Genomic DNA, 27,383 nt, shown 5'->3' on the forward strand with positions numbered 1-27,383 from the left:
TCACACCACAAACGAACTGCAGCAGAGTGCGTTTGCAAATGCACCGAGACCACCTCTTCAGCTGGGTCTCGGAGCGCTTGTTTGGTCCGCCCTCGAGTGCGATTGCTGTATTCACACCTGCCTGAAAGATGCGCACCGAAGGCGGAAGTGCACCTGAGTTCGTTTCAACCAAACTAAACACGGCAGGTGTGAATACACCCTAAGAGACTTAGACCAAGATGCACTGCAGCACAGCAGAAGCCAATATCAAGACAGATTTATTTAATTTAGCTAGGTATGGACAGCCGTGTCTGTTAAGTAGCTCACTGAGCCTCAAAGGCCAACCCCTTTTTGATCAAACACATTTTCATTTAGGTGAATACACACCACATCCATTCTTCCAGTGATGATGAGGTGGACTTTAAAGACAGTGGCTTTCACCAGGACTCATCTCTACAACAAGTAAGAACTAAACACACTCAAATGTATACACGCACTAAAAATAGCCATACCTACCTTTCCCTAAGTTACAGAAATTGCCAATAAACATGATTTTAGACCCATAGAGGCACAAAAATGAAAATATTCTGTCTGTGAAGCCTTACAATGGCGGCTTTAAGAAGTTTTTAATCTCATTGAATAATCAACCACAGGCTACTACATGAGTAAATGGATTGATACCAAAATTCTGCAATGTTATTTATTATATTCTGCAAACAAAAGTGTAATGTATCTTTGAACAGAATCGCCACTGATGTGTTTTCCTGTCATTGGCTATAGATGTAGATGTGTAAAATGACACATTGCGATTGCCATATAGTCTCTGTGCACAGGCCTTTATTTTGTGACTTTGACTGCACTGTATTAATATACAGGAACATCTTCCTACTTTAGTTTCCAAATGATTTGCTTTAACTACTAATGATTTTAGGAAACTTGACAGTTACTAAAAAATATAATAGAATTGACAGATTTTTTTTTTAAACTAATGTTTAAGCATTTTGGAATCTCACTGTAAAATGCATCTCTTGCTTTTTAAGCCATTAACCCGTCTACCCTGTACATGTTATTCAATCTTTGTTTTTGTTTTTTTTACATTCAGTATATATGCATTTGCTATTTTTTCTGTACTGCAAAATAATGATCAGCATTGTGTAGAGCCCAAGACTATATCATTATCGTTGGTCCTGGGTTTTTGCCAGGCCTTTTCTGATTATCAGATGCAACAAATGACGTCCAATTTTATTGAGCAGTTCGGCTTCAATGACGAAGAGTTTGCTGATCAGGACGATGTTGTGGAGTGAGTACTTATCCTGCTTTACTGGCCATTGCTGTCTAAAATATGACTGTGTAACACACTGAAAGGGATAGGGCACGAAATACATTGCAAAGCTGGTGTGGTCATTTCTGCATTCAATAATAGCATATTGATTTTGTAATTGCATCCAAAAGAAAAAAGCTTTTTTAATTGCTTCATTCTCTGCTCATTATTACTATGGCATGTCATAACACAAGAGTATTGTGTTTGATTCCTATTCCAATCTTTGTCTGACATCAAAATCTGAATGCCACTAAGTTTGATGCAGCTATATTTGGATAAATCTAAAGTTTGTATCTGCCTGATCCAGCCAACTTTTATATTTCTTGTTTGATGAAGGAGAAAATCAATGAAATGGTAATTGGTTCAAGAGAAGAAAACCGTAACCAGCTTTTGTGTTGTTGTGTGTGCGCTGTCCCTTTTATACATTCCTGGGGGGCAGGCTGCTTTTTGGAGGCTATAACTTTCTGCAAAGGTCGTGGGCTATGGGTAATACCTGGTAGTTGATCGATGATGTTAAATGGCTGCTTCACCTTCAAAGGTTTGCGGGAGTAAAGCTTTTTTTTCTCTTTCGATAGATCTTGGATTAGGATTTGGAATAGCATTATCAGTGTGTGAAAAAGGGGGCATATTTTGTACTGCTAAAAAAAACTGACCTAGGCGAAATAAGTAATACAACAACACAAACCTTCACAACCTTTTCCTCAAGTTTTGAAATTATTTCTTGTATGTCTGATCAAATAAATCAATCAACAAAAAGCAGCTAGGGAGATAATACAAATAAAATAGCTTTTATCTAATAATGGCAGGAAAATATGTCCTAATGTCAGCAGTGCACACCATTGTGCTTTTATGTATTAGATGAAGATTTAAAAAAAAAAAAAAGTTTCCTAGCAATGCTTAAAACAGCCCATTGAACACAGTAAGTCTCCCGCTGACCTGAATTCTGTCTTTTCTACATGATTTAGGTCTGATGATGCCAATGTCGTAATAAAGTAAATTGAATGTGACAAATTCCGTGACAAAATTGAGTTAAAACTTATGTTGAAAACATTTTTACTGTTTCTTTTAAGGTGAAGAGTGTTTTTACAGAATTGTTGTATTGCCACTGTGCTTCCCCCATTTTACCTGTTAGACTTGGGTTAAGGTATTTGATGTGACAACCTCAAGGTTCCACACATTCATTCAGTTGTAAAATCCTAGCACAACCACAGAGCATCTCATTGCATGGTGGCTAACGTCTTAGTTGGGCTGTATTCGGAAAGCCATACTAACGTCCTCCCTCCTACATACTCAACATCTATATACTACATACTGTCTACTTAAGATCGATTGTGTATGCGAGGTGCGTCGAAACATTCACACTGAAGTATACTCAAGCAATAAATAATTTTTTCTTCTTATAAGATTCCCACCGTTTAGACGCTGTCTACCGTATTACCGCCCTCCACAGGTTAGATATAGAACTAGATTGATACATACAGTCCTGTGTTGTGCAGGTCCAGGAAATGCAGAATTGTAAATAAAGAATAAAAAAATAAAAACTTCCTTGTCGTTTGAAAAGACGCAATGCATTGTGGGGCGGTTGAGTAGGAAAAGTATCCAATCGATCCATACCCAAAATCTTCCCGGAAGTGAGTACTCTTTCGGGCAATTCTCGCATACCCAAACTCGCATACCCAAACCGTCACATACTCAAAATGAAGTCAAAATGAGTCTGAGTAGGACGTTAGTATGGCTTTCTGAACACAGCCATAGTCAATCACTTATCAATTATTGAAGATGCACCAGTAATAACATGTTCTATTTGGATAAACAAAAAAAACATCCATTTAAAAAAAACTAAAAGATTAGTAGGGTAACGGATAACTGTTGTACTCTTTTCTGCCTCTCTGTGATATGGAAATCCCCCCCGACCCCCCACCATTGTTGGACTGTGTTCTTAAATGATTGATATGCTATTTTAAATATTTTGTAAGGAATAGTATTTTAGAAAAATATTTGCTATCCACTAGACACTCCTGAAAGTGGCAATTTGGCTTCCTTTTTTCCTACCTGAGCCTTTGTAAGATTCTTCACCAATTTACATCACAAAACTTGCATGTAAAGAAACAAAGCCATGTTTGTTGAGCATTCTTTGTTACCATAAACCTGGCATGGAGTGAGCATAGGTTTAAGTTTTCGCTGCATTGTTTAACATGAAGCGTTTTACAGCTGTGTGCCTGTCTGGCTGTCTGTTGCCAATGTATGTGGATGCCTAACGACGCTAACTAAACTAAACTCTGTTCTCTTTAACGTTGCAGTATTCCCTTTGATAGAATATCAGACATCAATTTTTCACTGAATACAAATGAAAGTGTAAGTACTTTGATTATTAATCTTGAATTCCTAATTCAAAAGAATGAGAGGAGAAAAGTACAATTCTCATGAAATATGAATGTTATCTTAATTTGGCCTGTGTAATGTTTTCTCATATCACTGTCGACGTCATTCATTCAGAAGCAGTTTCCACTAAGTGAGACCATACGAAATGTAGAAAAACACATGTTTTTGGCAGATATATATATCTGCCATATATATATATATATATATATATATATATATATATATATATATATATATATATATAAGGAGAATTCATCTTCATGAAAACAACAGCACAAGCTTGAAGCAAAGCACAACTGTCAAACCCTCAAGACCAATTGTCATGAAATTCTCTACCACTGGTTTTTACAAAATGAAATGGGAACAGTCACACAAACGTTTGTGTGTGTGTGTGTGTGTGTGTGTGTGTGTGTTTCCCCCCAGGCGAATATAGCTTTGTTTGAGGCGCGCTGTAAGGAGAAAATCCAGCAGTTTGAAGATGCTGGTTCAGACGAGGAGGATATCTGGGATGAGAAAGATGTCTCCTTCACACCAGAGGCACAGAGACGCCCCAGGTCAGCTGAACACATGCACACACACACACGCACACCAACCAGATGTTTTCAGGCAGGTTAAACGTTTAACCATGGACATGGTTACACTGTGTAGTTCTTTAATTATTCAGATGTCTTATGTTGATATTATGCTGTATGTAACCGGTTAGTTAAAGACAATTGGAACTTTTAAAATCCGCCCCAGAAAAACTGCCATAAAGAGCGTTGTATTGTTAGCAGCTGCATGAACAGCCTTTGGCTCCAGATGTATTCCACTCCCCAGTACAGACAGAGGAGTAACTGAATGTGTGTATGTCTTTTCAGGAGCTCGGGCAGCACAGACAGTGAGGAGAGCACCGACTCAGAGGATGAGGATGTTAAGAGAGATCCGTTTGAAGCTTCTAACCCCAGCACCGATGACAGAATGGAAGTGGACACAGGTTGGTTTACCCATGACATACTAGATATCAACCCAAGGACAGACAAATAACCAATAAACCCAAAGTCCTGGTCTTTGATCAAATCAGTTTTATTTGTATAGCCCAAAATCACAAATACATTTGTCTCAGTGGGCTTTACATTTCATACAATATGATATGATACAATATGACACCCTGCCCTTACACCCTTAGCTCGGCTGAGAAAAAACTCCCAGTAAAAACCTTTTACCGGGAATAAAAAAAAATTGAAGAAATCTCAGGGAGAGTCGACAGAGTAATGGTTACTCTCCCAGGACGGACGTACTGCAATAGATGTCATAAGTAGAGAAAATCACGAAGGAATTTGATCATAAGGTTTCATTCATTTGATAAGGTTTCATTAAGAATAAGCTTTGATTAATTACATTTAGTATTTGGCAATTACGTTTCTGAATACGCTGTACGTCTTCTGTTCACATGATAAGTGTTGGACAGCATTAGAAATTATACAATTGTGATGCTTTATTTTTATTATAATTATTATTATTATTATTATTATTAGAAAGAAAGGGCACCTTACTATTAATGATGAATATATGGGTGTTTTTTTTTTTAAATATTTCTTTGAAAAAAAAAAATGTAGGGCCAGTGTGGACAGCCAACTTTGATGACATCCCTATGGACACGGGCACATCCACAGCTGTGGCCTCCAGCCCTAACCCCCCTGCTTCCTCCTCCCCTCTGTCCCCCTCGTCCTCCTCCACAGAGGCTGTCCCCGACCCGGCATGGAGCGCCTCCTCTCCCCCGGCCGCCTCCAACTCTGAAACAGGCTGGGCTGATTTCACCAACTACACCACTGTCAGGTAGCTCTCAGCTTCTCTTTACTCATAGTTTACTGACCGTCCACTGTTGTGATCTTTTGAATGGGATTGACTGCTTCATAAATACACTCTTTCTCTCTCTCAGCCCCAAAGACCCCCTGAGGTGTAACTCTCCTGTTGCTATGGAAACCAGTATAGAGACCATGGACCCTCTGGGAGTGAATGCACCTATGCAGCCAGAAGGTGAGATGTGTGCACATGCTTGACCATGTCGACACCATAGATAGTATATAAAATGGGATGTAGCATCCGGGCTGACTTCAGTTATTCCAACTGCATTCAATTGTCCTCTCGTATGCGCGTCGCCATTTTGTCAGATTTTTACTCCGCCTTATTTCCTCGTATCGAAAAAGGGCATTGATGTGCCGTTGGGGGCCGTGAGATACGCCCATCTAGCTGACGTATACCTCCTAGACAAAGTGAGGGCTAGCAGGTGGCTGGCTGTCACTCACTTATTATTCATACATTTTAACCTCCAATAGAATAAAAACTAGCCTGGTCCAAATAAATTCACCCCCTCAGTGTTGTCATGGAGATATGACCTTAACATACAGACTAGAATATTTTTTGGAACCAGGCCGTATATAGGTTTAATAATGCTCTGAAAACAGCCTGTTTTAATAAGGGAGTCAACAAGAAATTGCTCTGTTTTGGTACCACCTCTTAGTGGCCACTCAATTAACTTTTTTTGTCACTTCCACATTGGATGCTGGTAGAACTCTCTGTGGTTGGGGCTTGGTTGACATAGAGAGTAACATACATTGTTGTATAGACACCTACTTGATCTTGAGACACTAACCCTATGGCTTGCTCAGACATTGGCACACTTGAGGCACACTCCTGTTGTGCCACTGTGACGAGCTAAACCTTTGATATGAGATTCAACACCTGCTACTCTGTATGATTTCACTTTGATTGTCTTTTTTAGTAGCAGTTATCCAAGAAGAAAAAAAACACCATTCAAAATGCTTGTTAGGAAGGATGAATATACTTTGTGTGATGGTAGCTGTGAGCTGTTGGTCAGATGTGACACCTGGTTATTGCTTCTCTTAACAGAGTGTGATGGCTGGCTAGGCCCCAATGCAGCGAGTCCCTCCTCCACCTCCCCAAAGGATTGTGGGAAATCAAAAGCAGAGGAGGAGACGGCCTGCAGCGAGCAGCGCAGCATCACAGAGACAGTCATCAACGGCTCCATGAAAGAGACAGTCAGCCTCACTATGGACGCCAAGACCGAGACCGCCGTCTACAAGAGGTACACAACGTATACCAGGGTTTTTCCTGGCTCAGAATGTGCCCTTTGGGGGGTGAAAACACGGAACAACTTTTGTGGGGTTGCGACTGAAACAGTAAAGGCGAAAAGTTTGTGAATTTTAAGAGCAGTGTGGGGTTGAGAAAGGGGAGTTTCAATGATCGTTTTATTTATGATGTATATTTTTTTTTTCATGATCGAGGGAAGCAGTAATATAAATTGAAATGCAATTAATAATAATAATTAATAATTGATAGGTTTTATATAGCGCTTTATTGCCTAGGCACTCAAAGACGCTTTACAGGGTTCCTGGTTCAATTCGTTCACACACAGTCATACCGGTGGTGGTAAACTACTATAGTAGCCACAGCTGCCCAGGGGCAGACTGACGGAAGCGTGGCTGCCATTCAGCGCCAACGGCCCCTCCGACCACCACCTCAAACATACAGCAATCATACACATTCACACAAGGCAAAGTGGGTGAAGTGTCTTGCCCAAGGACACAACAACCATGACACAGGTGGCCGGGCGGGGATCGAACCGCCAACCCTTGGATCGTTGGCCGACCCGCTTAACCACCTGAGCCACGGTCGCCCCAATTAATTAATCGCCCAGCCCTACAAGAAGGATGACTTGTATTTGGCTGAACTAAAAAACACATTTGGAGAGGTTTAAATTGCTAAATATATTATATATTTTTATCATTTTTCCGCTGGTGATTTTTCTTTGGGGGGAGGCATAAAACCACTTTGGGGGGTGCCAAAAATGTCTCTATGCAAGAAAAACCCTGTATACTACATGTGCTAAATGACCAAGTGGCATTAGCACATTAAATGGTAAAGCTGTGGTCCTGGCATCCTGGCAAAACAAGGGGGAAAGTACTGGTATGCTCTCTGCAATGATGGTGTCTAATCAGAATAGCTAATGGGACTTTATTGCCAGGATTGCATCTCAAGATCTTGAAATGAACAGGCTAAACAACAAACTTAAGCTACTACCTCGGGCCAGATCCCTCTTGTTGATGAAATTTGATTGGATGTCAATAAGACTTCCTAATACATTAAAGGGTAATGATGTATTGAGAAATCTCCTTTCTCAGGAGAAGACTAAGAGATTTCACTGTGATCTCGCTGCAACAAATGTGTGAAAAGTATGCCGAAATAACCCCATCACAATACCGCCTTGTTGCAAACTACTGTTAAAATGCTTGTTCCCTGGATGGAGCTCTGATGGATCAGAGATGCTGTGCTGAGCATTACCGTCCTCACCTCAGGGTCTCTGTCAACGCTGATAGGCTTTCACCACACAGTCACAATCCAAAATTCTATTGAGTTCAATATTTTCAACTCGTATAAAAGCCTGATTTGAAAATGTATATTCAAGGAGAAGTAAGTGATATTTTTTGGTTAATATAAGTGTTGAATCACTCTATATTCATACAGCAATCGCTAAAACTTTATGCACAGTTCATAACACAGGTCTCCCAGTCATTCAGCTTTGCAGCGATTGCCAGATAACATTTCAAGTATCCCGCTCGTTTTTATCCTATCAGGAGACAGAGCGCTATAAAGAGGCGGGTCTCTGTGCCCGTGAACCATTGACTTGCTGCTCTCCTTCGCGGCACTATCTGATGAAGACGGCTGTGTGTTCATGTGGTGGAGACGTAGGGACGAGGGAGGGGACTGCTAACTGCAGTGAAGTCACTGACAGGAAGTTAGCTAAAAGGACAATATCACTTACTTCTCCTTTTTAAATATACATGTCTATAATTCGTGGGATCAAATCAGACCCCCAGGTGCAGCACATGTGTCTCAGGTGTGGGTGTTTTATGACGTCATGACGGTATTGTTAAAAATCCGTATCATGGCACGACGTGACACTGGCATACTGCCCATCCCAAGTCATATGATTTCCTAGGTGTGCCCCTAAAACTATCAATAGGCCACAATGTCTGTTGAGGTGGTCTGAGACAATATTATTTTCTTGCCATTTAAGCATTATAACACCTTTTGCTGGGCATTTGCGGCAGGTATTGAGTCGCAGACCCAATTTCCACATAAATACCAATGGCTCCCTTTTTACTGTGAAAGAAGTGGACCAGTGTTTGTTTTTCTCTAACCACCTTTTAGACTGTATGCTCGGGGCATCCCAATACAACAGACCTGCAACAGCACTTTCTAGGTCAGGACAACACCAAACAATGAGCTGCTCGCCATGACAATAGGACCCTTTCACCGGTTCAGTTGTCTTACATTTTGTGCTCATTCTTTCACTCTCTTATAATCGGCAAACAAAAGGGCAAAATAAAAATTACACTGCCAAGGCTATGTGATGATCAACTGTTGTACACTAACTATACATTAGGGCATTTAAAACGATTCCACCATAGTATGAATTGAGAGGTCTAAATGTACGTGTGTAGAATAGATAGAAATAATTTTGCAGGTAATGTAACATTATCATTCCAAAACTTTCCACTTTTTTAAAACTTTTCACCACTGAAATCCATAGTAGATGACATGAATTTAACATATAGCCAACATTCTCAACTAATACCTTGTCGGGGAGTGTTTGTTTTCAAACTTGACTGCAACACATAGTGAAATACTTACCTGTCCTAAAATCCACATGTTTTTTCTAGTTGCTTGTCCTCTGTCCTTCTGTCCCCCCCTTGTTGATGCTGAAGTATTTGTCTGTGTGTTTGAGTAAATAACACTTCCAACCTGAGCTTCCCCTCCTCTCTCTCTCTCTCTTGCTGTGCGTTGTGGGTGTGGTCTTCTTCAGAGTGTTGAAATCTTATCGGTATGTACAGCCAATCAGAGAGCAGCCTGCAGCCGTGATGTAGTCTTGTCGTCACGTCAACCACCAACTTTTTTTCTTTTCCCAATTTTGATCTTCTTCTTTGGTTTTCAGCTCCTTGTTTGTTTTTTAATTTCATTATGTCCATTCTGCATGCGTTTTCTACCAAAGGTGTTGTTTTATTAGTTCATTCAATCTTTCAATGGCTTTGACCCTTAGCAGGCCACACCCAATCAAATTTGATTTGATAGGACACAAAGTGAGGTTGAAAGGAAGCGGAAGACAGTTTTCTGAACTACTCCACCATTAGACATTCCCTGCGTTCCAAATCGCATACTTTTTCTTTTTACTACACTACATACTTAAAGTAAAGTGAATATCCAGATTAAAAAGTCCACTGAAAAGTGTAACTAAAAATGTTATGTTCTATGAATATCTGAAAATGTTAGATTAGATTTTCTTTTAATTGGAATGAGATATTTAATATTTATAGTGAGATTTTTTGAATTGATCTCATATTCTTCTCTGTAGCATAACGCCTTGTTTTTCCATAAATCGGCTAATTCAGAATACATTTTAGGTTGCGACTCATGTGGGATTATATTTGGATTTTTATGGGTGTTTTTGTTTTGCTTTGATTGAGGCCTCATCAAAATTATTGGTGGTTCTCCGAGACACAGCTAGACTGACGGCTGGCACGATCCATTTTGGTCTAATCAGTTTGTTGGCCTGCCTGCTATTTGCTGGCTCTCTATCGTAAAAACAGACAATTGTTGCTAAATAAGCAAAAACACAAGACTTTCTCCATTTGCTGTACATTTTGATGCTTTTCCTACATAACTGTTCAGTTCCCCATTTCAACACCTTCATCCTGTTTTTTTTGGTGTGCCCTCTCTCTGTGTGAGTCCTTCAGCATGCATCAGTCATATCTCACTCTGTTGTGTGTGTGTGGGGAAAGTGGTTGCTATGGATCACATCATGTGGTATTAATGTATGTGGCTGTGTGTTTCAGTGATGAAGAGAAGAGTGCTACTCCAGAGAAACACTCTGTAGTGGAGGGAGTGGATTCAGAGAGAACAGCCTGCTGTCCCAAAACCAGGTCAGAGACACACACACACACACACACACACACCACTCACCTGAAGACACAAGATTTGCACTGTTCAACACTACTCATAATTCACCCCCAAATGTGTGGGGAATACTAACATCATATTACAATATTAACGCCGCTACCAGAAGTGCTTAGTCCTTAACCACATTGTGCCACGGAACTGGAATGTGTCACCAGAATAAATGCTGGATTTTTCATGATCAATTGGTAAATTTGAAATGTAAAAGTGTCAATATTTCAGCGGTGCATTCCAAGCTTTATACGAAAGCAAAACACAACACTTACAGCAGTTAGTGGTCAGGATCTCAGCTCTTTAAATCCAGTCATGTAACACAACATGTGGCGTTCATGCAGTAATTGGGACACCACTGATATTTTGAAATACCCCCAAGAGACTGTATAACCATATTACTGCCCAATTCTACTATTTAGTGAACTCTTTCTTCCTGTGTTGTATGCAGTGACAAGTGTCGGTCCCCTGTGGAGCTTCCCAATGGTCCCCTAGAGGAGATGTCAGCCACAGAGGAGGCCAAGTAAGTCTGACTTCCCTTCTGAACTACAGTATGCGTTACAGCTGGATTCTGCCTTTTTTAATGCTCCGCCGTTTATTTATTGGTTTATTTATTGGTTTAGTTCAGGGACATTGCACACTAATAAACAGTCAGACTGTAAGTGGGCCAGAGTTAGCCTAAGAGGCTAGTTTTCATCTGTTGTCCCCTGCCAGATATTTAAAAGGCAACCTAAAATGACAGAAATAAAATGCATGTATAAACAAAGATTTAAAAAAAAAACAATATAGTCGACTCAGAAAATACAGTAACACATAGTAAGAATGAATTGACAGACAATGGCAAACAAACAATACAATAAGCAGACAATAAAACACAGCGTACATTAAACATTATAGGAAAGTGCACTAAACAGTAGATTAGAGCATCAAAAATACTGTGATGTAAATTTTACGCTTTTATGGCCCACCCCAAGTGAACGCTGTCATGATGTATCTTAATTTTTTACTTATTGTTGATTTCGGCAACCTCATTCACAAGAACATTTCAAACTGGCTCTCCGTGTCAAAAAGGTTTCCGACCCCTGCTATAGACTCATGTACTGCCACTGCACTCCAAAGCTTTCACTTCATCACACACAACTTCTCACAAATGTTTCTGTAGTTTGAAGCTGCCCCTTTACAAATAGAAATGTTCTTGGTAAACTACAAGTTGGATTTGAATGGAGCCCTATCTCACCGTTTGTCCCCAGACTGGAGCAGAGTGCTGTGTCCTCGGAGCCAGCAGTGAACGGACCAGCGTGAGGCTTCCCTAATAGCCAGCCAATAGCCAGCCTGTTCTGCCATGCAGGGCCGTCCTGCTGGCCAATCAGCAGAGGCCCTACTGCTCAGAGCTCCACCACACACTCCCCTACCAGGACCAGCAATACTCATCACTGACAGACACACACACAGGATGAACTGAAAAAGCTAAATGAGAGAGACCTACTCAAAATGGATACAAAATAATTTTTTTCAGCATTTGTTTATATACTATTGTTCTTATGAGGTGATGTGCAAACTGATATCTTGCCACTCAAAAAATTAAATAGTAATGTTGCTATAGTTAAAGAAATGATTGTATGAATAAAATATTTTATAAAAGGAAATATGTATACAGAAACATAAGATGATTACCACAGGAATAGCTGATTGGTGAGCCAGTCAACCACTAAGCTGTTGTAACTTGCTGGTATCTGTAATCCCACCCACCACTGGTCTGTGTCACATTTAAAAAAAACACACACACTTAAAGTTTGACTTTGCTGCAGGTAATATTATTTGTAAATGTTTTTCTCATGTATTCCTCTACGTTGAGTCATATTTGACAAGCTTTTTTTTGGTATAGTTTTTCTCTATTTATTTATGGTGATGTTTTCTTACTAAAGAGCCATACCAACACTCACCCTCTACCCAGGTGGCCTTCATGCTAACTGGGTTCCTCCCTTCACCACAGACTAAAGTAGGAGATGATGAGATGAGATAATAAAAACTCTACCCTGCGTTCCAAATTGCATACTTTCTACTATTTAGTATGGTAGAAAAAAGATGCGGGTTGCGTTCCGAATCGCATACTTTCTACTATATAGTATGTAGAAAGAAGATTTAGGATGTCCCGATTCTTGTGGCCAGATTGAGGATGGTTAGAACGACCCGGATGTCTACTACATCCGGCAGAGATTTTTCGTGTTGAAAACGGCATCCTATTTGGGCGATTCTGACACATAATCCAGTGCGCACCTGAAGAGACGTCACATCGCCGGAGCCTCCATATGAAAACAAACGGGGATGCGACGGATATAAAAGCAAGAGGCAAGATCAAGGCGCAATAATGTTATGATGAGATAATTAAGTAAAAGTATGTCCCAATAGTATGCCTACTGCATCCTAACTAGATTCTTTTTATGGTCAGATGTAGTATATAGAATAGAAAAAAAGGAGTATGCGATTCGGAACGCAGGGTCTATTGTCCGTCACAAGTGACAGAAATTCATCTTTGACAGGGCAGGTTCAAATTACACAGAAAAAAAATACAAGACAAGAGACGGTCCAAAACAATGACAATAAATAAGTGCATTAAAAAAAATGCAAGCGGTGCAAAGGGATGACTGAATGGAGTGAGATGTGTTGCCTATTTGTGACTGTTCAGTGTTGGATACTGAGCTTGGCTTTGTTGTCCCAATGTATAGTCTAAAACATGATTAGACCAGTGCTTCTCAACTAGTTGGTCTAACTTAAGATCGCTTTCCCTTTTTAGAAAGACCATTTCAGTTTGCAGATGCATTGTGGGAAAGTGTGATTTTAAAGGGATAGTTCTATATTTTTGTGCATCTGTGGAGTCACTAAAAAGAGTTTAGGGGAGATGTTGCTGTAACAGAAGTCAGCATTGTACTTGTGCAGATGGGGCCAGCCGAAAAAAGGGTTTACGCCACGTGTATTGAATAAATATCTGTTCAATTGTACTCTAAATTTAGGATTTTTTTCACTGCTGATTTATGTTATGATACATTGCACTACACTGCTATCTAGTCATGTGTAGCATATCAATCAACAGTGAAATAAAATCATAAATCTAGCGTATAATTGACAGATATTTGGTTTTGAGGCAAGCATTTATATAAGTTATAAAAAAAAGCGTTCTTCTGACTTCTGCTAGACTCAATGTCTCCCCAAACTCCTTATAGTGACCACACTGATCGCCATCTCCATAAGGTATCACAGTGACTATGCCTAAGTACCTCACACAACGCTCCTTGAAAATACTGAACTGTCCTTTTAAGTAGTACTACAGCATTTTAGAGAAGGTAGTGCAGGACTGGTAAAAGACTTACTAATCCAGGAACATAAACGTAAATTGTATGAAATACATTATGAAATGCAGTTACCCTCTTCATGATTAGCCAGTGTCTTGTCAGTCTGGAGTAGTGTTTCAGTCACATTCCCTGCGTTCCAAATCGCATACTCTTTCTTTTTACTACACTACATACTAAAGTACAGAAGCGTTTTAGGCCCACGGGAGAGAAAAAAAAATCAGATAAGGAAGTTTTTTTTTCATTATGTTGAGAAATTTGAAGAAAAAATTAATACTCAAAAATGCTATTTGAGTTAGTGGGGGCATTTATGTATTTTCAGCATACATCAATTGACGTGCATGTATTGGGACATCCTAAATCTTTTTCTGGCATACTAAATAGTAGTGAAGTATGGGGATTGGAACGCAGGGAATGTGACGGGAGCTCATATCTGTTGAGACATTTGGAAAGTGGTCATATGAGCCGCTGTTGGCACTGCGATCAAACACTAGGGGTGGGAAAATTAATCGAATTAACGATTAATCGCGATTCTCTCTCGAACAATTCCGAATCGATTCATAAAAGTTAATTATCGATTTAAAAAAAAATGTGTTGAAATGACATAGAAAGTAATAGAATATAAATCCTATAGAAACATGATTCACAAGAGTAGAAAGAAAATTAAAGTGAATCGGTTTAGTTTTTACATACTTCCATATTGTGTTGAAAGCTGCATTGATTATTGCACTGGTCATAGAAAGTCATATTTGTGACAAGAAAAGCTTTTTCTCTAATACAATATTAGAGAAGGTAATTCATCTGTTGCTTGTATTTAATGATCATCACAAAAGTAGGAAGTGATTAGCAAACTCTGAGTAGCAAACTCAGATGTGTATATAAATATATTTTTGAAAATCACACATAGGTATAGTACGTAAAAAAAAATTGCATCGAGATGCATTGAGAATCGATTTTTAATAGAATCGTTGACCTCGGAATCGAATCGTAAGGTGCCAAGAGATTCCCACCCCTATTAAACAGCACCTTTTCTCAACATGATGCTGACATATTAGGGCTCAGGCAAGAAAGTGTAAGTGCACATTCCTTTTACAGATACACTTAATGTATTTCAACCTTTAGCCAACATCTAGATTTTTGGTTTTTAAAGATTTGCAAATTTGTGCATAAGTTGTGAAATATAAATTTGCATATATAGTCAAAAAATCTTATTTGAGCAGGTTGTCCACCCAGATTGTGATCCTTGAAGGTCCTAGATATAATTTCTGGTGAACAACCTTTTACAACAGCCCATGTTCATAAAATCGCTTTGCCCCCTGGGTATGTTTTATTTTAGATCACCACCTTTACAACAAAAAAAGTGTATTGACTTGGGATATTTTGACTCCCGATCACCCGGTCTGCCACGGTTGTGTTGTGACATTGTAGTTGCCTCTGCATATATATGGCCTTAAAGCTTTTTGTTTGGTGTCCGACAATTCATGGGAAAAAAATGCCTGCCCCTTAAGCTACAAAAATGATTTTGAATTTGCTTTCGAAAAACCACAAATAAGAAACAACTGTGAACATGAACATGTCATTTGGATTGGATTCACATCAGATCATTATCTTCTGAGAATCTGTCAACAACATGGTTCAAGTTTGAGCCGAGCCCTGAATAACCATGAGTTCCCAGTCTACAGTATCTACCTGCAAGCTGTCCCTTTGTTTTTATATCTTTGCAACACCATTCACTTTTTGGGATTTGGTTCCAGAGAAATGTGGGTTTGTAAAGTGAGTTTTTGCTGCCGGCATGGGAGAGGGACAACTGTACCTGTGTTCCAATACCCATACTTTCCTACTATTTTGTACACCAGAAAAAGATTTAGGATGTCTCAATACATGCAAGTCAATTGTAGTATGCTGAAAATACACAAATGCCCCACTAACTCCAATAGCATTTTGCAGTGTTCGTCTTTATTATTGACACATCTCGACATAATGAAAAGAAAATCTTCCTTATCTGATTTTTTTTTCTCTTCAGTGGCCCTAAAACTCTTCTGTACTTTAGTATGTAGTGTAGTAAAAAGAAAGAGTAGCCTATGTGATTTGGAACGCAGGGTTATTTTACAGAGAACAGTAAAACCCAACTCCACTTTTTTTGTCAGGTGATTGATGAATTAAATTTGATCTTAATATCTGAAGCTAACTAGTCTTTGCAAATGGTTTATTGGGCTCATACGGTATGTGACTGAGGTAGTAAGGCCTGTTACATTGCTGTTGTTGAATTATCTTGGGAAACTTAATTTCCAGACTGCATTTCAAAGTCTAGAGAAATTTCTTTCATCAAATTAAATATTTTGGATCTGAGTTTTGACATTTGTTGTAACAGTGCATTTGATGAAAAGTTGATCAGTGACTTAACCTATACAATCGTTTCATTCAACGGAGCAGTTTTGGATTTTGAACCGTAGGCTACAGAGCTGACGTCCGCACCGCTACAAGTCACTGCATGGAAAAACCTGGAAAGCGTAAGTAAATGTTTCCCTCTTTCAATTTTGAAACAAATGATATGAATAGTTGAGGCCAAACTAAACCTAGGTATGTTTTATGTTTTAAAAAAATGCTCTTCCTCTTAAATGAATACTTCACCCATACAGAACCAGCGTTCTATCATTCTAAAATCGCTATTATAATATAATGAATGAGGTTTTCCTTTCCTCAGTCTTCCCTTGGCCCAGCTGTCCCGTTAATCCTAACCCTTCATTTTTATTAGTGTGATGTCACACTAGTAAAATGTAGGGTTAGACATTTAGATCATAAAACACTTGTTCTGCCTTTTCTCAGGCTAGGATGAACCGATTCTAAAAAACAATTGCACATTTATACTACATAGGATCTCAGAGTTCAATACACCTTCATATTCCCACCAGTGAAGTAGGTCTTTAAGTAGTTGTAAAAGAACTGCTACTACTTGAGCGCTCATTGTTTTTCTAATTAGCCTAGATAATCAGGTCTATGTTTATACATTAACATTTTAATATGGATTTGTTCAGATTGACCCTGTTCCAGAGTGATGGGTAGCCTGGCTCCGCCCGCCTACCTACTTCCGCCCAAATTTCATTTTCCCTTCAGTAGTCAGTCTGGTGATGGGGTGTATCAGTGGGATCCTGCTCGAATCAGATTTCTGAGTGTCCAATCAGCGAACAGAGCGAGTGGCTCAGTTGAATTCTGCGTTCCTTTATACTCGGAAGAAGGAGATTTCCGACTTGGTAGTTCCGAGTTCCGACCTGTCTGTGTTCCAGTGCATCTGCTCGCGAAAGTATGGACGCCTAAAACCTTTCTCGTCCAAATAACTAAACGTTAGGCTCTAACAAGTTACTGTTGCTAGATTCATAGACTACAATATGTAGTGAAGTCGGAAATTTCCGAGTTTCCTGTCCAACTGGAACGCACCGTCAAAAGCCGGCTCATGACACACGTGACGACCAAACGTGATGCGATTGGTTGGCTAATCCAGAGTGGCACTGGGCAGATCCAATAGTTTTAAACTTCGACAGACACCCGCCTCCAAGTGAGTGAACGTTTGCCAATTACAGCACTGCCAGACCTTCTGTACAAATGAAATGAAGTACGATGGTCTGGTTGGACCAGGCTAAGTGATGGGTGCATCAGGGTAAGAATAGAGGTGGATGAAGTGATGCTCCCATCATGCCTAGTGCCTACTGTACACACCTAGTGTGGCAGTGTACAGTAGGGTGGGTCTGGGGTTGCTTCATCTGGTCAGGTCTAGGTTCTTCTAAGCCAATGGTTTTCAAACTGAGGGGAGCGCACCCCCGGGGGGGGCGCGGAGTTATGGCAAGGGGGGCGCGGATTAATATGTGAAAAAAAATAGTTTGTATTTTTGATATTAACATCATATTAAGCAAATGTAAGTTATCATACAAAAAAGGAATACAATGTTTTCGTCTAGATAGTTAATAGCCTAATAAATTAATCAGATCATCTGGGATACAATCTGAGCTTAACTGATCACGTCACATTTACGTCCATGCACAGTGTGTGTTGAGTTTACTTAAAAACATTTGGAAATGGGGCTGCCTTCAGTTTCCCATGCACTGTGTATAGTCTATAGCCTATTTCAGCCTCGTCTGTGGAAATAAAGATAGCTGGACAAGAGTTCTTCTGCTTCGTTCCTCTCACTGCATTTAAATGCATTCACTATATTACAGAGAAATATGTCTCGTTAAAGAAAAAGAGCTCCAAGCCCAACCCAGAGGACCCTGCATAATATTTTATTTTAAATTAATATTTTTATGGAAAATGCATGTGTCTTTCTTCAAAAGTTTCTAATTCATCCGACCCAGTGTCTCCAAATTATTTGTTCACACAAAATTCCTCAGATTTAGCCTCTTAATTTTCCTCTCAAAGTGCACCAGATTCATGCATTTCACTTTAAAAAGGTAAAAATAATTCTCCCGGTGGCATACCCCCGGACCCTCCTACGAGGGTCTGGTTCTCTGCTGGCTACTATTTTCACCCAGCAGGACATTGGAGGCACTAGCGAAAAAACACTGGGTGTGTGAGTGACATTTAACAGTAGTCAATAATATGGGCAAGTCTGTCTGCCTATCTTTCTCACTCCACTGCACACTCAGTCACTACTATCCATGCTTAAAGGAAGCAGGATCAAACCACTGAATTAAGATGTTCAAATGTATTTTAAAAAAGCAAAACAAAAACATACTTTGATAAAATGTTTAAAAAAAATGTTTTAAAAATGCACAAAGATGTTTAGAATGTTTCAAAAAATGGGGGGGGGGAGATTGGAAATTTGTTCTCTGAAGGGGGGGGGGGGGGCTCACTCTCTCACACTTTGAGAACCCCTGTTCTAAGCAACAGTATGTGTGCCAAAAAAAAAAAAAAGCTTATCAAATTGTGCTATGGCGATTGGGTGCTGCCTGTAGCTGAAGGTGCTCCAAGGAAATATTGGAGTGTCATGTGTGACTTTCTTTTGCCCGAACAGTGAACAAATACCACACTGATAATAGCCTACATTTATACTTCAATAGCCTACAAGTAGGCTTATCATTCCTGCATTTGACTCCTCCTTTGGCCTACATTTTGCAGGTAATAGCTAGACAGGAGGGCCTACCTTTAGGCTATCTAAAAGTAGTAGCTAGTTCAGTAGTAGTTAATGTCTGTGTTCACCTATTCTAAATTATGTTTGTGGATGAATATTCATGTTCCAACTTCCTTCTGTGGATGTTTAAGGTTAAGATCATTCAAACTTTCATATTCTTTTTCTTTTTTCAATCTTAGTTTTTTCAATAGATGGGAGTGCAAATGGTTGTGGCAGAAGTTTGAGGGGATTCATTGTAATTCGGGAGGAGTGACCTTTCCTGCTCTCGTGTGTCCCACTCAGCTGTGCGCCGTCTGTAGTAAGGGTAATTTTTGCCTGAGTAAGCCCTCTCAGGGTGGCTATTTCCAAAGGACAGGTATCCCAAATGTCTTCTAACAGGGCAGATACCTATGGCATATACGCAATACACCCGTAGGATTAGCTTTGGTGTTTTATGTTTATTTACCCCCTACCCCCGGTGAGATGTTAGTAAGGAGGAGTCGGAAGTATTGCTGCCTGAAAGACCAAACTCGGGGGTAGACACTAAACCACTGTGTGACGTAAAAACCGATTTGTGTTGACACCGATCGGCTAGCCTGATGCTAGGCTGGCTAGTCTTGGCAAATCCCTCCCGGACTCTAGCAGTTTTTTTCCTCCATGCAGTGTGTGCTGTCAGGGTGAGACATGCAGGACAGGTACAGCGAGATAGGATTTGTCCAGCAAATACTCGGTTTGAATTTAGTGCCCAGAAGGAATGGCACACATCGAGGCAACGACACGTCCCTCAGCGACTTCTCAGGTGGGCTAATGTTTGTTAGCATGTTAGCTACACAGGCTACTGTTTATCAGTGCTCAAATAGTAGTTGGAGGGTGAATGTCACACTGACACTGTCAACAAAACAATGTGTTCAGTTCATTACCAATACATGTATTCTCATAGACAATTAGTTGTTGGACACTGACATTGATTGGACTGTGTGAATCTAGCTAACTTCCGCCTTCATCTCAACGGCTGCTAGATTAGCCATTAGCCAGCCAGGCTTTTTCCAAGCGATGCTTAACAAATGCGAGCTATCATTTCCGATTAGTGCGTATATTGGGAAAAGGACATTATAGATTGTTGTTACTTTAAATGGAAGGACATTGTTATTGGCTGTTGTGTGTCTGTTGTGTTCTATGTACTGCTGGAAAATGGTTGTATGTATTGCATTCAACAAGTTGCAAGAACTGGATCTAATCTACAAAATGTGGTTGATAGTGTCTTATTCTGTCCTTATAAAATGCCGTTAACGTCTGTGAGAATTGCCAGCATTGTCACCATTGAAGCCGAGTGGAGAGAAGAATTAATGAAGGGTCGGAATTGATATCAATTTATTATCGGTGAATTTTCATAGATATTTTTCTGAATTGAAATTGTAAAGCGAGGTTTTCTTACATTACATGTGAAGTCCCAGGACCCAGCCTGGTGTTGATTATGTCTTCTTTAGTTCTATTGTGTAGGCCTACTTAAGTCATTTTCTATTTTTTCTATGTCTATTTTTTTTATGTATAAAGCATTTCTATTAATTCAATGGGCATATTGCTACTGTGTTGGTGTGTAGGCTACTTAGATGAAGTGAACACATTTTTATTAGAAGTGAGAGAGCAGGGGTTTGGGGGTTGTTGGAACTCTCCTATCTTGACATGGGATTTGGGTCTCATCGTATTTTTCCTCCTACTGCATTGCATTGTTCTGAGCTATTTCAACTCCACTCAAGGGATGGACAGCTCATTCCCAGAGATATTAAATGATGGCGTTGGACAGGGCTGTCTAACTAGTCACTACACATCATTTCTCTTATGTGTTCAGTTGGGTTGAGATCTGTTGACTGTTACGGCCATAGCATATGATTCACCTCATTTTAATATTACGTATCAAAACCATTCTATGACTCCTTCATCACCTGTTATGTATCTATCTACAAAAATTAATTATTATTATTTTATTTTTTTTCATTTGTCGTCTGTATGTTTGCAAACTATTGTTCTCCACAGGTGATGATGCTAGATTACATTACATTTTATTTAGCTTTTATCCAAAGCGACTTCCATTAAGTGCATTCAACCATGAAGGTACAAACTCAGAACAACATGAATCATGTAAGTACTATACTTACTATAGTAATTAAAATAAACTAAACTACAAGGTGCCACACGTAAACGCTCCACGGAGATGTAACAAGTGGATTTCTGAAGAGATGTGTTTTAAGGCTGCGGCGGAAGATTTGTAAACTATCAGCTGATCTGATGTTAATGTGGCGCTCGTTCCACCATTTAGGAGCCAAGACAGCAAGCAGTCGCGGTAGATGATTGACACTTTGCTTGACACTCCAGATGTGTGACTGACTGTGTGTGTGTGTGTGTGTGTTTGTGTGCAGAGATGTGGTACGGTGTGTTCCTATGGGCGGCCGTCTCCTCGCTGGTCTTCCACCTGCCCGCCGCCCTGCTCTCCCTGGCCACACTGCGCCAACACAAGATGGCTCGCTTCATGCCCCTCGCCATACTACTCATGGGCATCATGGGCCCAGTGTGTGGAGGAGTCCTCACCAGTAAGCATCTATCTATCTATCTATCTATCTATCTATCTATCTATCTATCTATCTATCTATCTATCTATCTATCTATCTATCTATCTATCTATCTATCTATCTATCTATCTATCTATCTATCTATCTATCTATCTATCTATCTCATTTTAACATACACCACATTTGATTTATATAGGGGGGAGAGAGGGGGTGCATTAGGGTTGGGCGATATCCATTTTTTAATCCCGTTTGAACCTTCCTCAAATGATACCCCGCTATACTGTATTACCTTCCCGGTATTAGGCTACCTATTGATACATTTTACAAGATTACATTGAACTAATCACTATGATGTTACGTTACCTCCGCCAAATACTCATTTTTACAGACAGCACTTGAACACATCACCATCTACGTTCAAAAGCATATTAAACATCAGGCCAATACGTTTTAAAGCTGTTTAATGTGTGTGTGTGTGTGTGTGTGTGTGTGTGTGTGTGTGTGTGTGTGTGTGTGTTTGTTTTTTCGCAGGTGCAGCCATAGCAGGTGTGTACAAGGCGGCAGGGAAGAGGATGATCTCTCTGGAGGCTCTTGTGTTTGGCGTTGGACAGTCGTTCTGTGTCCTCCTCATCTCCTTCCTCAGGATACTTGCCACTCTCTAGCAGTGCCTGGCCAGTAGCACCTGCTGGATGGGACCTGGCTATATCATGGTGCAAGACTATGGGACACATCTAAAGCAGGCATTTCCCTGCCGATGGACCAGGCTACATTGGATTTGATTGAACTGTTAAAGACAGGTGTGTGTGTGTGTGTGTGTGTGTGTGTGTGTGTGTGTGTGTGTGTGTGTGTGTGTGTGTGTGTGTGTGTGTGTGTGTGTGTGTGTGTGTGTGTGTGTGTGTGTGTGTGTGTGTGTGTGTGTGTGTGTGTGTGTGTGTGTGTGTGTGTGTGTGTTGTACAGCACAAAGCCTTGTGACCTGCTGCATGGTGTCCACTGTAGGACAGCACAATGCTGCGTTGGTATCACCCAATACATCTAGCACAAGCTGCTTCTTATTTAACACCCTGTTTGTTTGTGTGTTCTCTATTCCACAGTTAGGACAAAAACCTTCATGATCATTGAATACGTTTTGCAGTTCTTCCTGTATGATGTGAAGGCAGCCCAATGCTGATCTACTAGACTAACCTTTCTCAGGGTGTGTGTATGTGTCTCTTTCCCCAACAGTCAAAACTACACGTTGACTCCATGCAATGACTGCAGTGGGCAGAATAACCCTATACTTAGTTGAAGGTTGTATGCAAGTTTCTGGCTTTTTTCCCCTCTGAGGCCTTAATTTCTATTTTCTAACTTCCAAAGTGGTGTTTTTATCTTCAGGGCTGTGTCTGTCTCTTGCTGCTCCTTTTGGGTTCTTCTGCATATGTTTGGTTCTGTCTGCCTGCCAGTTATTGTTCATTCCAAATGAGTTAGAAGCACCTCCAACAAGGTTCCCTTCTAGCGTTGTCTTTAGCGCTGTCATACAAGTTTGTAGGGTTTTTTTCTAGATCCATTATTAGTTTGGTCCTCATCCCCAGCCCTGTATCCGCAGCCTAAAATGAATGTCTCAACACTTTCTCTGCTCATCTTTCTGCTCTGTTTCTTGGTTGTGAATGGAATAGATCAGAATGAATGATGGCCACAAAGAGCTTTTTAATTTTCTTTAATGTTTTTTTTTTCTCTCTACAAAAATTTGTATGTTTTACAGGTTTGTGAAATGATTTGCATTATATTCTTAATTATATCTAGGTCTTTCGTAGCTTTTTTCAGTCTCTGACCAAATCTGATATGCCGTTTAATATTTTTTTTGCACTAAATGTGCATACAGAAGTGTTCTGCACTCACTTGTACTTATGGGCTCATCCAATTCCTACAGTCTTGAGTTACAGCTTTTAGCTTTTTTCTGCCAGCTGACAGGGGGCTTTAAATAAGTATCCCATGTGACGTGCATATACAGACATGAATTAACGCTACATTTTAAACCTTAATTTGTTGAAAAAAAGATGAGTTGTAAGACATGCCGTTTGCTGTGTCTGTATTAGCAACCAATGATTTTAAATCTAGCTGCTAAGGCCACTAGCAGGAATGTATTTCTTGTTGGTAAGGTTTGACACTCGAAGTCACCTTTTCAAATGAATTCTTTCAAAATGTTTTGATTTAGATTTTTTTGTCTGTTATGGGTCATTTTCCGATAATCAATCTTAAGGATTTTTTCTTTGGTACCAGCCACAAGTGTCTGTTTGATTCACTCCCCCCATTTAAATCTGATACAAATGGAACTCTCCTCTGTATAAACAGGGCTAGGTTAACCGGCCCTTAAGGCTGGCTGTGTGTTCCGTTCACTTTTACAATTCTTAATAGTCAGACTTTAAACCAGGATTGAGGGACAAGGTAAACAATAGCAGATTTTCTCTCATTAATGCCCTCCAAGAATTTTCTCTAACCCTTCCTAACCAAAGATAGCTTTAGTTCCTAGTGTGGACCCTGGACTCCCTGAGCTCTACTTCAGCTCTGCAACATCTGACTGAATCCCCTCTAAAGGGCATGGTCATGGGGAAGAATGTTCTTATTTTGGGGCTTAAGTTTATTTCTGGGATTTTAAATTCTAAACAAGCCAGGGGGCAAATGTCAGAAAAATAATGTCGACAGAAGACTAGCCCTGCGTTCCAAATCACATACTTTTTCTTTTTACTACACTACATACTAAAGTACAGAAGAGTTAGTGGGGGCATTTATGTATTTTCAGCATACTACAATTGACGTGCATGTATTGGGACATCCTAAATCTTTTTCTGGCATACTAAATAGTAGGGAAGTATGGGGATTGGAACGCGGGGTAGGTTTCCTGACTACTGTGGGGACCAACAAGAGATGATATTATTTTGCTTTTGACTCCCTGAAGTCATTTTCCTATAGTGGGCCACAAAGCTGCTGGAGCCTCAAAATATAAGACCAAACCACTCACTTCAACTCATTTCATTTGAGTTAGATTGTTCCTCCATGTCTGACATCACACTGTACTTACAGTGGCTTGCAAAAGTATTCATACCCCTTGAACCTTTCCCACATTTTGTCACGTTACAATAGACCAACACAAAGTGGCGCATACTTGTGAAGTGGAATGAAAACTAAACATGGTTTAAAAAAAAAAATTATAAATAAAAAAGTGTGTCCTGCAAAAGTATTCAGCCCCCCCTGAGTCAATACTTTGTAGAACCACCTATCGCTGCAATTACAGCGGCATGACGTGTGGGGTATATGTGTACCGGCTTTGCACATCTAGAGACTGACTTTTTTTGCCCATTCTTCTTTGCAAAATAGGATGGAGAGCGTCTGTGAACAGCAATTTCCAAGTCTTTCCAGATATTCTCAATTGGATTTAGGTCTTTGAGTTTGACTGGGCCATTCTGACATATGACTATGCTTTGATCTAAACCATACCACCATAGTTGATCTGGCTGTATGTTTAATTGCAGCGATAGGTGGTTCTACAAAGTATTGACTCAGGGGGGCTAAATACTTTTTTGCACGCCGCACTTTTCAGTTTTTTATTTGTAAAAAAATAAATATTAAAACAATGTTTCATTTTCATTCCACTTCACAATTATGCGTCACTTAGTGTTGGTGTATCACATGAAATCCCAATGTAATAAATGTACAGTGTGGTTGAAACGTGACAATGTGTAAAAGTTCAAGGAGTATGAATAATACTTTTGCAAGTCACTGTATGTTGGGAATTGCAGTCATTTTATTTGAGGGAAATTAAAGTGTTGTTTTTTTTTGTTCCTACAAAGACTTGCCCTGCGTTCCAAATCACATACTTTTTCTTTTTACTACACTACATACTAAAGTACAGAAGAGTTTTAGGTCCACAGGAGAGAAAAAAAAATCAGATAAGAAAGATTTATTTTTCATTATGTCGAAAAATGTCAAGAATAAAGACAAATACTCCAAAATGCTATTGGAGTGTGGGGCATTTATGTATTTTCAGCTTACTACAATTGACGTGCATGTATTGGGACATCCTAAATCTTTTTCTGGCATACTAAATAGTAGGGAAGTATGGGGATTGGAACGCAGGGTTGGTGATGCAGTTGAGAATCATAACATCTCATTGGATCAAAATGTGTGGCTGATGCAGAGAGAGATGAGCCTTGTTTAAAAATGAATTCTTGTCGACCCCTTTGGCCTTGCTTTTTAATGCTGTACATCTTGGAGAATGTTTATTTTTTTAATGGTTGTGTAATGTAGATATCGGAGCATGTTGTGTGTGCTTTTGGTTCTGTTACAGCAGTACACTTCTTTATAGGGGTTGAAACCTTGACATTAACATTAGCTTACGTATGTAATTTTTTTCTAATATAGCATGAAATTCGTAACATTTGAGTTCTACATAGGGTTTAAGTTCTCGTAATTATTTATCGTAGCCGCTTAATGCAGGAGGATAAAAACGGTCTCTTCTCGAAAACCAAACATAGATAAAGATGCTAACGTTAGCTGCAAAACACTGCCCTCTTAAGCCGGTACACATGCCCAGGCCTATTCCCAGTATGGAAAGAAAGGAAACAAATAAATGAAAACACGTAAAGTCAAACCCTATGCAAAGTCAAGCCAAAGTTAGCGGTGAATCTTTTGTTTAATTGAACAGTTTAATGTTGAATCTGTTTAAGACATATTGATTTTTGACTTTATGATCATATGGGAGCATACAGGGTTTGTTTCTTATCTTCTGTTTCACCCATTTATTAAGCAAAGACTGTCCTTATTTTATCTGGTACACCTACTGTAGTCAAAACGTAAAGTGTATGTCAATCTATTGATATCTCATGTTGGCTTATCTGTCTTATAATTCATCATGAGAGGTCGTATTGCTCTTTCTCTATATTTTTTTTTTCATGTCTTTGTCTTTTGTTTTGTATTATTATTTATTTTTATTTTTGGGCAGCAATGACCAGCCGTATGTGCTAATTGTCCAGTACAAAAAATAGAACAAGCAACATAAAACAAGCCATCTTATTTCATGATAGGCATGATGTACACTACTGTACATTCTCTCTCATGGACAACCCATAGATAGTATATAAAAGGGACAACCCGACACAAATAATCCAAATGTCAAGGTTAATGCTCAGTCTCTGCTGTGATAGAACCATTTAGTTCCACATGGTTTGGTTCCATTTCTACCTGATTCAGAAGGTTTTCTGAAGTTGATTTGATCAGAGTAAATTAAGTGCCAATGGTAAATATTTTCATGGAATAAAAATGTTTTTTCATATATAATGTATGCATTCGTGTACTTTTTCCCCCTCCAGTGGTGACCAATGGGAGCTGCAAAAATAAAACAGCATTTAAGCGCATCATAAGAAATGGAGCCCTACACCACAAAACACTGAAAAATCAGTAGAAAGGTCGCCCACAGATGGAATAGCCAATGAGGCTTGTTTATTCATTTAACAGTCAGCGACGAGAATGTAAAACAAATGAGAATTTAAGTCGGGGAGCTGGGAAAATAAATTCCCTGTGTTCCAAATCACATACTTTTTCTTTTACTACACTACATTCTAAAGTACAGAAAAGTTTTACGGCCACAGGAGAGGGAAAAAAATCAGGTAGGCCTAAGGAAGATTTTTTTTTATTATGTTGAGAATAA

The 27,383-nt window shown here is 39.5% G+C and overlaps 2 protein-coding genes across 4 annotated transcripts in view; both read left to right on the forward strand.

Moving 5' to 3' along the window:
• Positions 1–13,364, forward strand: part of ppp6r3 (protein phosphatase 6, regulatory subunit 3) — a 28,234-nt gene extending 14,870 nt beyond the window's left edge. Inside the window, exons 15-25 of one of the 3 annotated variants that reach the window (XM_080027221.1) lie at positions 355–441; positions 1,182–1,279; positions 3,601–3,655; positions 4,106–4,236; positions 4,540–4,655; positions 5,401–5,497; positions 5,601–5,698; positions 6,572–6,767; positions 10,576–10,662; positions 11,139–11,210; positions 11,938–13,364. In XM_080027221.1, the coding sequence (XP_079883347.1) occupies positions 355–441; positions 1,182–1,279; positions 3,601–3,655; positions 4,106–4,236; positions 4,540–4,655; positions 5,401–5,497; positions 5,601–5,698; positions 6,572–6,767; positions 10,576–10,662; positions 11,139–11,210; positions 11,938–11,989 (1,089 nt within the window). In that variant the 3' untranslated portion in view covers positions 11,990–13,364. Of the gene's footprint in view, positions 1–354; positions 442–1,181; positions 1,280–3,600; positions 3,656–4,105; positions 4,237–4,539; positions 4,656–5,277; positions 5,498–5,600; positions 5,699–6,571; positions 6,768–10,575; positions 10,663–11,138; positions 11,211–11,937 lie in introns of all 3 variants that reach the window. The other 2 variants (XM_080027219.1, XM_080027220.1) reach the window with 2 other exon arrangements.
• Positions 13,365–19,771: 6,407 nt separating this feature from the next.
• On the forward strand, positions 19,772–27,007 carry tmem170a (transmembrane protein 170A). The gene is made up of 3 exons (XM_080028395.1): positions 19,772–19,934; positions 21,553–21,723; positions 22,234–27,007. The coding sequence occupies exons 1-3, from the start codon at positions 19,820–19,822 to the stop codon at positions 22,362–22,364; spliced, it is 417 nt and encodes a 138-aa protein (XP_079884521.1). The 5' UTR covers positions 19,772–19,819; the 3' UTR covers positions 22,365–27,007.
• Positions 27,008–27,383: the final 376 nt, after the last annotated feature.

Source organism: Ammodytes marinus, assembly GCF_949987685.1.
Source record: "Ammodytes marinus genome assembly, chromosome: 5".
In the NCBI taxonomy this organism is placed as follows: Eukaryota; Metazoa; Chordata; class Actinopteri; order Uranoscopiformes; family Ammodytidae; genus Ammodytes; species Ammodytes marinus.